Source organism: Danio rerio, chromosome 11, assembly GCF_052040795.2.
Source record: "Danio rerio strain M-AB ecotype USA chromosome 11, GRCz13ab, whole genome shotgun sequence".
NCBI classification, from domain to species: domain Eukaryota; kingdom Metazoa; phylum Chordata; class Actinopteri; order Cypriniformes; family Danionidae; genus Danio; species Danio rerio.
In genome coordinates, this window is record NC_141031.1 from 3576168 (window position 1) to 3589801 (window position 13634).

The following is a 13634-nucleotide window of genomic DNA, read 5'->3' on the forward strand; positions in this document are numbered from 1 at the left end:
TATTGCATTTTTGGGAAGTCAAACCATGTCACATTTTACAACCTACAAATGTCAAGAATTAATATTAAACTTGACATGATCAATAAATATTTGTATAATAAGTACATAAATTCATTTAAGCTTGTAAAAAAAATGAGATCATGTGGCCACACAAAAAAAGAAATATACTTTCTATAGAAATTCATCAAGTCCACCGTATATTGTTCTTCTAGTTTAAATGTTGTAAACGTAAATTCTGTTGTGATTTATAAACAGCAATTTTTCATTTTACATCCTCATTTTAGCTATAGAAAGAAAACTGAATTAAAGAGAAACAAAATGTGCACTCAGTGTGGGTTGATGCTAGAAGAGATACAGCTGGAATTCAGGGGGGATACAACCCCTACCCCAACCATCACAGTAATGTAAACACAGTAATTATATAGAGTGTTATTCATATTATTTATCAAATTGCCCATTAAATTGTATTTTATTAACATCTACCCCTAAACCCAACCATCGCAGTAACATAAAAACAGTAATTATAGAGAGTATTATTCATATTATTTATTAAATTGCCCATTAAATTGTATTTTTTAACGTCTACCCCTAAACCCAACCATCACAGTAACATAAAAACAGTAATTATAAAGAGTATTATTCATATTATTTATCAAATTGCCCATTAAATTGTATTTCATTAACATCTACCCCTAAACCCAACCATCACAGTAACATAAAAACAGTCATTATATAGAGTATTATTCATATTATTTATCAAATTGCCCATTAAATTGTATTTCATTAACATCTACCCCTAAACCCAACCATCACAGTAACATAAAAACAGTAATTATAGAGAGTATTATTCATATTATTTATTAAATTGCCCATTAAATTGTATTTTATTAACATCTACCCCTAAACCCAACCATCGCAGTAACATAAAAACAGTAATTATAGAGAGTATTATTCATATTATTTATCAAATTGCCCATTAAATTGTATTTCATTAACATCTACCCCTAAACCCAACCATCGCAGTAACATAAAAACAGTAATTATAGAGAGTATTATTCATATTATTTATCAAATTGCCCATTAAATAGTATTTTATTAACATCTACCCCTAAACCCAACCATCACAGTAACGTAAAAACAGTAATTATAGAGAGTATTATTCATATTATTTATCAAATTGCCCATTAAATTGTATTTCATTAACATCTACCCCTAAACCCAACCATCGCAGTAACATAAAAACAGTAATTATAGAGAGTATTATTCATATTATTTATCAAATTGCCCATTAAATAGTATTTTATTAACATCTACCCCTAAACCCAACCATCACAGTAACGTAAAAACAGTAATTATAGAGAGTATTACATTTACATTTACATTTACATTTAGTCATTTAGCAGACGCTTTTATCCAAAGCGACTTACAAATGAGGACAAGGAAGCAATTTACACAACTAAGAGCAACAATGAATAAGTACTAAAGGCAAGTTTCAGGTCTGTAAAGTCTAAGAAGGGAAGTGTTAGTAGTTTTTTTTTTTTTTTTTTGTACAGTTAGTTAGTGTGATATTCAAAGAGGCAATTGCAGATTAGGAAGTGAATCTTCATTATTCATAGTATTTATCAAATTGCCCATTAAATTGTATTTCATTAACATCTACCCCTATCCCAGCTCCCACAGTAAGGTCATGTCACAAAAATTATGCTATATTGATGCGAGTATCCGCAGCTGTATCCCTTCCAGACTTTACCCTTCAGTGTGCTAAAGGATGGTTTGAGTTTTATAGTAAAGCTCATATAATGTTCTCTGGTTCCGCTTCTTGTCATCTTAAACCGTACATTCTTCTCATGCATTCCAGCCAGACGATTTAGGAAGCTCAGCCATTGGAAACACATGCTGCGTTCCAGGGTCAAGACCCCATATCTGTCTGCTTCCTTCTCCATCCAGGAGAAAAGTGCTAGTTTTCACCTTTTTCCCCACACGACGGCTGCATTTCCAATTATGGGCTGCACTTCTGGTTTGTAACAAATCCGATGCATTGTTGGGTGTAACGACAGCTTGAAAAAAGAACTTCTTGCGACAAACTTGATTTAATTGTTTGACAGCTCAATCTTAATCCACAGAGGAAGTAAAGAGTGTTCAGGTACACAGAGTTCACGCATCAGAGTGAAACCGTGACCTTTGTTGGCCTGTGTGTGTGTAAATGTGTACAATTCTGAGAATAGGGAGGAGTGACGGTTGTTTTCGCAGGCCAGTTCTACAGCATTGTGGAAGAGGATTGAGTTGAGACTGACTGAAATGAAAGCTATTGTGACAGGTGTATGAATGACTTTAGCTTTTTGGAGTTAGTCGAACGGCTGTTGTGCAAAACTGTTGTTGTGTGAACAATCACTGACAGAGCTGTCTTGAAAACACAACCACAAAAGAAAACCTCACAATAGAGGGACAGTCACTCCTCAATGGACCCAATATGTATGGAGCTAATAATTTGCCCAAACAATCCTAATTTAAATTGTTTTAATTTGAATTATTGACAATTGTAATTTAATAAATATGAATTGTTTTGAATTTGAATTTCTTAATTTAAATTTGAATTTCATAACTTGAATATTGAACACCTGAAATTTAAGACAACATAATTTTTTCAAGGCCGAATTCTTTTATAGACGTATTTTCAAATTTCAGATTTTTTGTGTTATCTGCAGTCTATCAATTTCGAACACAAAATTTTTTTTTGAAAATATGTCTATAAAAAATTCTGCCTTGAAAAATTAAGTTGTCTTAAATTCCAGATGTTCAATATTCAAGTTATGAAATTCAAATTAAAATTACGAAATTCAAATTCAAATAAAGAAATTTAAATTCAAATTAAGAAATTCAAATTCAAAATATGAAATTCAAATTCAAATAAAGAAATTCAAATTCAAATTATGAAATTTAAATTCAAATGAAGAAATTCAAATTAAAATAAAGAAATTCAAATTCAAATGAAGAAATTCAAATTATGAAATTCAAATTCAAATGAAGAAATTTAAATTCAAATGAAGAAATTCAAATTCAAATGAAGAAATTCAAATTCAAATAAAGAAATTCAAATTCAAATGAATAAATTCAAATTCAAATTACGAAATTCAAATTCAAATTACGAAATTCAAATTCAAATAAAGAAATTCAAATTACGAAATTTAAATTCAAATTACGAAATTCAAATTCAAATGAAGAAATTCAAATTCAAAACAATTCAGATTTATTAAATTACAATTGTCAATAATTCAAATGAACACAATTCAATTTCAGATTGTTTTGGCATATTATTAGCTCCATGAATATATTTCAAACTAAAGTGAATAACTAACTGGCGTTCAATATCAAGTCCAGGATTTGGGAGAAGTGAATCACATACGCTATAGACTGACGATACTCCTGAGAAGGGGCTCGTTCTAGACGCGAGTTTCTGCAGATGTTGTGAGATACGGATGTTTAGAAATAAAACTAAAGAGATAGTCGTTAGTTAATTTTATTGGTGACTCCTAATATGAAACTCAATCGTAAGCTTGGCAAGCACTTTTGGAGAGTTTTTAATGTTTCCCTATTTAAACAGAACGCCCGTGCATACCGCCTGAAAGGCATTTCAAAGATGGCCGCCAAATGAAACGACTTGCCTTAAAGGGACTATAGCTGCGTCCCAAATCGCATACTTATGCACTATTCTACGCCATTTTGTAGTATAAATAGTGTAAGTAGTGTGTTCACACTGAAAACTCTAAAAATAATAAGTGCACTTTATTTACCCGGATGATGCACTCATTCAGCGGCTAAAATGAAGTGTGTAATGATGGACACTTCACGCACTTAACGACTGCAAGTTTGCTCACGTAGCGGAAGGGGCGGAGCTATCGGATGCACATGTTGAATAACTATTTATTTTGGATGGTGAAAGCAAAATTCTCCTACGAGAGTGATTATAGCGCCTCCCGATGGTGAATGCAGTTACACTCACGGCAGGTATTATTTGAAAATTCGGTCGTTTATTTCACTGATTTGGCAACCGTCAAACGTCATCAGGGAAACGGTTTGAGTTTCCGCTTAGTAAAAAAACATTAGTGTGCCATTTGGGACGACACTACATACATATACTAAACTGTTGAGTGTGTAAGTGCATAAGTACATACAGTAGTGCATGAGTGCATAGTGTATAGTGTGCCATTTGGGACGCAGCTTATGACTTTAATAACCTTGCTTTGAATTACTGTATGAAACGTGCTATATAAATAAACTTCCCTTGCCTAAATTGATTGATCAACCTTTAATACTTTTTAAGACCCCACGGACACCCCGTTTTTTCAGTCTTTTACAAACAATCAGACATAAATCAAACTTTAAAAGCAAACTTTTTATTGTTCCTTGTGGTTTTTCTAGTTCATCAGGAACAGTTTAAAATGTTTTTGTAGCATGCCCTAGGTCAAATAAAAAACAACCAATGGCAGTGTGGCAGGTGCAGCATATCGAAGAATGCATTTATACTTCTTTATAATATACACACACCAGCATGCCAGCTCACATTACTTCATTAACAGTCTAGACGGAAGTTTCTAATTAGGACATACTATAAAAGCACAGCACTTCAGATGCCACACCGTCCAGCACACTTGCGTTTCATTCACCTGATTACGCCATCATTTCTGTGATAATTCAATGAGTGCAGTATGTACCACAGCCACACCTGAGATCCCTTAATACTCCATTCTGACACGTCTCGATCCTGACTGCAGGTCGAAGCATGTAGAAACCAACATATCTACACCTCCACCTTTTCTAAATCCGGCAGTCTGCTTGAGTGAATGGGAAGATCATTCTGGATCCTGCCTCCTACTCTGCATGTCCCAGTTTCAGTGTGTTACACAACAGCAGCCAGCTGTCCGTCAGCATACACACACACACACACACATGCACACTGTGCTGCCCGCCAGTTCTGTTCTGCTCATTTTTTGGATGCAGTGACTCAGTGGAAGATCGTGTTTTGTACTCCTTGAGGAGTCGACCATTTCTGTAGACGCTCCAGTTATATTTAAAAAAAAGAATTGTGCTGCTTGATTAAACTACTTAATTAAAATGAGCTGAATAAACACATTTTTTTGGGAGGAAACTTAATTGTTTTAATTTCAATCCATTTAAATTTGTGAAAACAAAGTTAACTTAATCGATTTGAGTTGGGACAACATGAAGGAATGATGTGTTTTTTACAGAGTACATTCTAACTGGAAACGAAACAGATTTTTTTTTGTATTTTAAGCTAAAGGAACTATGTAATACTGAATCCAGACAATTTAGTAACACTAGACAAAATTAAAGGACAAAATTAAAGGAATCGTTTACTAAAAAAGTTAAGCTTTTCTCATCATTTACTCACCTTCCAAATCTTTGTGAGTTACTTTTTTCTGTTAAACAAAATAAATAATGCAGGGCTCAACAATAAGGACTGCCCGATGGCCTGAAGTCGATACTTTTGACAATTCTAGTCTAGACACTGTTAGAGATGCTTAAAAACATGCTAAAAAGGGCTCAGAAGTTAGCAGAAATTGGATTTGTTTCAGTATCGATTGGTATAGAAGTCGATACTTTTGACAATTCTAGTCTAGACTCTGTTGGAAATGTTTAAAAACATGCTAAAAAGCGCTCAAATGTTAACAAATGGATGTTTTTTGTTGTTGTTGTTTTTTTACTTTATTTCAGTACTGATAGCTACCGAAGTCGATACTTTTGACAATTGTGATCTAGACACTGTTAGAGATGCTTAAAAACATGCTAAAAAGCTCTCAAATGTTAGCAGAAATTGATAGTTTTTGTTTTTAATTCAGTACCGATAGGGCTGTGCAATTAGGAAATTTCGATTTCGCCTTTTAACGATTATGAAAAACCATTAATCGAGATAAAAGATTATTCCATCACGTACCGCCCCCTTTCCAGTTGTACACGAGTGAAAACTCTTTGCCTCTGCAAAGCTCATATCCACGTGAAAATGACTAAAAGCATGTGCGGTAATGTAACTTTTGCAGCACGGGATGCGCATCATTCCTATTTTTAAAAGCGCAAAAGAGCACGTGCTGTTGTGTGTGTCCGCGCGCCGCACTTAGCCTCGGACAGCAGAGCACACACACATCTAACGCGCACTTAATGTGAGCGCTTTAATGGTTAAATACATGCACATTTGTGTCAGAGCGCGGTGATTAGTGATTATTCATATTAACCCTCATTTGTGTAATGAACTAACAAGTTGAGAATCAAAAGACACGAGAAAGAGAAACCATATCAAAGCCGCACAATTCTTAAAGTGACAGCGTGCGATATTCCTGCTGCTGCCGACTGTTTTTATTATTAATCAATAATAAAATCAAAAATACAGTGAAGATGCTTTAAGCACAGTTTAAACAACAGATTTAATAACTCATTTCTAATAACTGATTTCTTTTATCTTTGCTATGATGACAGTACATTATATTTGACTAGATATTTTTCAAGATACTAGTATTCAGCTGAAAGTGACATTCAAATGCTTAATTAGGGTAAATAGACAAGCCATTGTATAACAGTAGTTTCTTCTGCAGACAATCAAACATATATATTGCTTAAAGGGGCTAATAATATCGAGCTATTAAAATTGGTTTCAAAGTATTCAAACCTGCTTTTATTCTAGCTGAAATAAAACAAATAAGCCTTTCTCCAGAAGAAAAAATATTATAGGAAATACTTTAAAAAAAACCTCTGTTAAACATCATTTGGGAAATATTTATAATATAAAAATAAATTCACAGGAGGACGAATAATTTTAACTTCAACTGATAATCGTTTTGAATAATCGTGATTACATTTATGACCAAAATAATCGTGATTATGATTTTTCCCATAATCGAGCAGCCCTAAGTACCGATTGGTATAGAATTCAATACTTTTGACAATTCTAGTCCAGACACTGTATTAAAGGTTTAAAAACATGCTAAAAAGTGCTCAAACGCTAGCAAAAATTGACCTTTTTTCAGTACCGATTGGTATAGAAGTCGATACTTTTGACAACCCTAGTCTAGACACTGTTGGAAGTGTTTAGGGGGATGCTTACAAACGCTCAAATGTTAACAAATGGTTGTTTTTTTGTTGTTTTTATTTTATTTCAGTACTAATAATTACCAAAGTCGATACTTTTGACAATTCTAATCTATACACTGTTAGAGATGCTTAAGCATATGGTAAAAAGTGCTCAAATGTTAGCAGAATTTGACTTTGTTTCAGTACCGATTGGTATAGAAGTCGATACTTTTGACAACCCTAGTCTAGACACCATTGAAAGTGTTTAAGAACATGCTAAAAAGCGCTCAAATGTTAACAAATGGTTGTTTTTTTTGTTGTTTTTATTTTTATTTTATTTCAGTGTTGATAGCTACTGAAGTCGATACTTTTGACAAATCTAATCTATACACTGTTTGAGATGCTTAAGTATATGGTAAAAAGTGCTCAAATGCTATCAAAAATTGACATTTTTTCAGTACCGATTGGTATAGAAGTCGATACTTTTGACAATTCTAATCTATACACTGTTAGAGATGCTTAAAAACATGCTAAAAAAATTGCTCAAATGTTAGCAGAAATGAATGGTTTTTGTTTTTAATTTAGTACTGATTGGTACCGAAGTCAATACTTTTGAGTAGTCTAGACACAGAAGGAAATGACAAATGCCAAAAGATGAACATCTCTGAAATGTGTAGAATATAAAGGACACTTTGCTACATGATAAATCAATGCATGCATTCTCCAAACCGCTTGTCCTATACAGGGATAAACAGTCATTTTTCATTGAAATCTGCTGTCTGGCTCGTCTTGTATGGTCCCTAGAGTGTGTTAGACCTTAAGCATCAGTGAAGCTGGGAATACTGGATGCCTGCCCAGAATATAAACCCCCTTGCAGAGTCTCCGTAACCCTGCTGCCTGCCTTTCAAAAGTCCTTGATGCCTCAGAGGCACAGAGAAGCTGTGACGGCCAGAGACAGTTTTGCTGGATAAATGTCAACATGCATGATGGAGCACTTAATACAATTGAAGTTCATGACGCCTCAATGGCTGACGCATGGAGATAACAGATGAACAGCACTGAGCAGACGGAGAACAAGTTCACTATCTCCCGTGTCCTCCTTCAGAACAATCGTGTTTGATGACAGATCAGAGCCACATGATTCACTTCATTAAAATTCATCTGAAGTGAATCTGCCCGCGCTAAAAAAACAGTCCTGACTAAACTACAAACACCAAGACTTACACAGCACTGTAAACAAGGCCAACACTAAAAATCTCATTTGTTACTACTGCCATAATTCCTGCATATAAATAACATCACAAACCAAACCATGATAGACTATTAACAAAATGGTCGCATCCAAAATGTTAAATTCTGTTATCACTAGCTGGGTTTCCATCCTAACGTGAAGCAAATGCTTTAATAAAAAACAAAACAAATGTGAATTTCCATCAAGTTGTTAGAGTGGCTGAACGTAGGATTGGTAACCTAGCAACCAAAAGTAAATAAGGCAAGCATAATGACGTCACGTCGGTGTAATGTTTGCTTTGTTGCCATCTCCCATCTAAAACCACTTCAAGCAAGCGTAATAAAAACTGTTTAGGAATTTTTATTTAATATTTGGCATTTCCATAACTCTTCTCATGCTATATTCTAAAATGTGGATTAAGACAATATGATGGAAACCCAGCTACAGATAGTATCAAAACCATAATACATTCTTTAGCCCTATTCAGATGACAATTGTTCCTTATGGGGTAAAAGAAAAATCAGCTCTTCGGTGATTAAGCCATGCTTTCGGATTAAGATGATTCAGTGGTTTGTAATGAACTCGGAACTGTCTTACATGACAATTTGCACGCTCAGCTACCCCTGATTACAGTCACGCTATAATCACATGGGGTGTTGGCATGACAACAGCTAATTACGTACTTAAAAAAGGTGGCTCAAAAATAAACTACACAGACAATTAATTTCTAGCACTTCAAATGTCCATTTTTAATACAACTACCATGAAGTACAATTTAGAAAATTTGATTCAGACAAGAGCTGCACAATACATTGAAAAATGATCGTTATCGCAATAATAGTATATGCAATATCCATATTGTAGAGAGGTGCAATAAATTAAATAAAGTTGATGTGCCAAGCATTTGTGTATACTTAATGCATAAGTTGCTTATCCAAATCTGATTAATTAGATGAGGCCTTTACTATCTTCATCCCCGCCGTAGGAGCTGTTAGCTAAAATAAAGCTGAAAAGAAGCTAAGAGGAAAATGACAACAGCCAATAACAATCAGAATTTATGCCAAGGTTTTTAGTCATTCGTAATGTTTTAGAGTCTAAATGTTTTGGATTTTTAAGATTTAATAAGCTCAGAAAAATGTCTATTGTTTATTATAGTATGATCATTAAAAAAAATAATAATTGCTGATAAAAGGACGTTTTTAATGTCAGTTATATAGTCAGAAAAATGTTATAGCAACACTCAACAGCATCGCATATTGCAGATTTTCACAATATCGTAAAGGTCTACACAGACAGAAATTAAATGACCACACAACTTCTGTGTTTGTCAAAAAAACTATAACTCAGCCAGGGACTTTCACTTGGTTCCTGATAGATAAACACAGACATCCTGTATTCAGATGGCTATAAAGTCACCATCTACCCTAGGGTGGTCAAGCTGGTTTGAGCTGGTCATTCCAGCTTGTCTCCAAACTTGACAAAACCGGCCTGGACGTTGCTAAAACCCCTATAAAACCAGCCTAGAAATGAGTACAATTTCTATAAAGCCAGACTAAAAATGGCTAAAACATCTTTAAAACCAGCCTGGAAATGGCTAAAACAAACCCCTATAAAACCAGCCCAGAAATGGCTAAAACCCCTATAAAACCAGCCTAGAAATGACTAAAACCCCTATAAACAGGCTGGAATTGGGTAAAACCCCTATAAAACCAGCCTTGAAGTGGCTAAAATCCCTTTAAAACCAGCCTAGAATTGACTAAAATCCCTATAAACAGGCTGGAATTGGGTAAAACCCCTATAAAACCAGCCTTGAAGTGGCTAAAACCCCTTTAAAACCAGCCTAGAAATGGCTAAAACCCCTATAAACCAGCCTAGAAGTGGCCAAAACCCCTTTAAAACCAGCCTAGAAATGGCTAAAACCCCTATAAACAGCCTGAAAATGTGTAAAACCCTATAAAACCAGCCTAAAAATGGCTTAATCCCCAATAAAAACAGCCTGGAAATGGGTAAAAACCCTATATAACAGTCTGGAAATGGGTAAACCCCTAGAAAACCAGCCTGGAAATGGGTAAACCTCTAGAAAACCAGCCTGGAAATGGGTAAAGCCCCTATAAAACCAGCCTGGAAATGGGTAAAACCTCTATAAACCAGCCTAGAAATAGCTAAAACCTCTATAAAACCCAGCCTGGAAATAGGTAAAACTCTATCAAACCAGCCTAGAATAACCTCTTTAAAACCAGCCAACTTAATAATTGTATCATTTATTTGAAATACACAAACAACAGCAATACATGTTGTGAATGAATCCGTTTTTAAACAAGATCAAGGGTCTCATTGAAAACAGAGATCACTACTTTTCTCAATATGAATTTAGTTTCTACTGGATCAGTACAATTGGTATAGTGCATTTTTACAGTAATGCATTTTATTCATTTGGATTATTTCAAAGTGTTTTTCAAATAGCACGTTTACCTAACACTGATGATGAGGCATGAATTAAAATAAGAACATTTCTAGTTGTTTTTAACATCAATTTAAGGACACAACAGTAAGAAAAACCTCAGTAAGATTTAGAAAGTCTCTTAATATGATGACTCTTATGACCATCTCCACTAATAATGGTGAAAGCTAACAATAATAATAATGACTTTCAATTGTTCTCTCGCGTATCAGCGTTCATACCTCATTACAATAATTGATGTTACTGTAACAGATGACTACATGCATGAAACATGAAGCAGCGTCTCTGCATTAGTAATCATCATACTTGTGTTCAGCAGCACAGCAACGCCCCCCTACACGAATCCAGCAGAACATCAGCACTGCATTAGCTTTCATATGATGCTACTGCATGAGGATCGACACAATAATTATATGGATTTCAGTATTTATTCACCACATTTATAAGACAATTAAACGTCGAAAATGAGCTTTGGATCAGTGTCCTTAAAAATCCCTCATTCATTCAACTAGTCCCTCAAGAGCGCGGTAAATGTACGGATAACCCAGTTTATGGATGTATATTGTTGGTTAAATATTGTAGGTTGAAAATACAACATGTTTTCTATGTTTTGATACACAAGACGGTGTCTACATGTCTGAGTTATGACATTAAACAGTCAAAATTGGGTGTTAAAAAGGCGACCTTAAACCAAAATATACAGACCCTGAAGTAAACATAAACAAAGACTGAAAAGCCGTTATATTAAAGCGGTCAGTGATGTTGTGAACGGTGTGTGTGTTTAAATATAATGTGAACACACACATGCAAACAGGCGTCAGCTGTGGAACATGAGTGTGTGTGTGTGTGTGTCTTCTTACCTGAATCGGGGAGAATCTTTAATACATTCCTCAAAATCCACCGTCATGTTTGCAGGTATTCCGTCTTTCAGTTAAAATTAAAGCAGCGCATTGCCGGTGGCTGTAGTGCGACTGAATGTAAATCGCCAGAGTATATCCCGTTCCCCGGTAAAACAGTGTCACTGTGACACACTGATCCGTGTGTGGATTCGTTTCAGCGCCGAGTGAGTTTAGGGACCGTCGTCAAATATGCGATTAAAGATTACGTTAAGGGAACGTCTTCAAATGCTATTCTTTCACTGTGACTTTTATCACACAGCACTCACATTAAACATCTTTGGAATGACATTATTTTTTAATTTATCATCCTTATTTAAACCTTATTTAAACATGATTTAAATTTGTCTATAAAATATTTATTTCTGTATTTCTCGGATGATGATCATGCTCTCGATCTTATTGTTAATTTTTTTGTGTTACACTAAATTTTTTATACACAAAAATAAGTTTCTAAAAACAATACCTATTTTTAATTCTTTCCTTGTTGAAATTTCGTACGATTTTGAATCTCTTAAGCTTATTAATAATAATAAGAAGAATACGTTTCTTAAAGCTTATTATGACAATCTTTTTTCTTAATGATTGAGGCTGTGTATTTTAGCTCTCTTTTTTTTTGTTATTGTATTTTTTCTTCAATGCAGTGATGTTATTATTCTTGTATTTAAAAAAAAAAAAACTTTTATCACACAGCAAATGTGTGTGCAGTACACATTCAGAATATTTGTTTGTGTTTGTAGCCTAAGTTTGCTAATGTGCACAGCTAACGTAGCCCCTCTGAAAAATCCAGCTTAAACCAGCCTATGCTGGTTGGCTGATTTTAGCTGGTTGACAGGCCTGGTTTTAGAGGGGTTTTGGCCATTTCCAGGCTTGTTACCAGCCATTTCCAGCATGATCTTAGCTGGTCAGACTGGAAAATTACCAGCTAAACCATCTAAAACCAACTTGACCAGCCTGGATTAAGCTGGACATAGCTGGTTTTGGCTGGGCTCCCAGCCTGGCTAGGCTGGTCAAGCTGGTTTTAGCTGGTCATCTTCCAGCCTGACCACCTAGAACCAGATTGCATGGCTGGAAACTAGCCTGGAAATGGCCAAAACCCCTCTAAAACCATTCTGGTCAACCAGCTAAAACCAGCCTAGGCTGTTTTAAGCATTTTTTTCAGTAGGGAGACTAACCATGTTCTGTACTTTTTTTTCTCTATTTAGCGCACACAAACGACCACTCCTCCATCATTGAAAGCCAGATAAGCATGTATGTGTGGTCATTCTCTGGGGAAATATCTATTGCACAATGCAAATTTTGATTTATGTCTTTTGGACCAGTAGTTTCTGAGAAAAGATGGGAAAAGTACCGCCCTCGCATGTGTATGAAAGATGATAGGTGTTAACGGTGTCCCGTACACGATTAAAAGAGTGTTCTGTACAGGGCTCATAACTTTAATTCACTGGCAAAAATGGGCATTGTTTGAAGATTATGTCAAAATATACTATTATTGTGTTTAACTTGAAGATAATGATTTATTTAATAACTCTTTCAAGAAAGTTTGAAGTGAAATAACTTTGTAAATTTGTATATAGTGCTTATTTTATTACAGCATGACAACTTAAATTACATTCATGCAAATTAACGCTAACTTGACTGACCTTTCATGAATATAAACATCAATGCACAAAACAGCGTTTGCAGCCAGTCTCTCAGGCTCTCTCTGGTGGAGAGTTGCGCCATGTGGTCATCACCCACAACTGACGTGCAAATATCCCCATTTCAAAGCATTTATTCAACCAAAAAAAAAAATTATTTAACAATTTGTGATGACATGATATTCTCTTTACTTCATAAAGACTGTAATACTGTGTAATGCATAAATTAATTGCAAATGCTAATTATCGTTGCTTTAAATGTCTCCCCTCCCAAGCGACACTTGCCCCTTTAGTTTGCCCACTGTCTATTTTCAAGCACATTAGGT

General features: G+C 34.8%; 1 protein-coding gene and 1 long non-coding RNA gene across 2 annotated transcripts in view; one reads left to right on the forward strand and one right to left on the reverse strand.

Annotated features, from left to right (window-relative positions):
* The window catches only part of acap3b (ArfGAP with coiled-coil, ankyrin repeat and PH domains 3b), a 113621-nt gene extending 101778 nt beyond the window's left edge, over positions 1-11843 (reverse strand). Inside the window, 1 exon segment of the mRNA NM_001083015.2 lies at positions 11633-11843. Coding sequence (NP_001076484.2) covers positions 11633-11679 — 47 coding nt within the window. The 5' untranslated portion in view covers positions 11680-11843.
* LOC147841631 (uncharacterized) lies at positions 1548-11802 on the forward strand. The gene is made up of 3 exons (XR_015502250.1): positions 1548-2539; positions 3319-5845; positions 6003-11802. It is a non-coding gene; the product is annotated as an uncharacterized LOC147841631 (long non-coding RNA).
* Positions 11844-13634: the final 1791 nt, after the last annotated feature.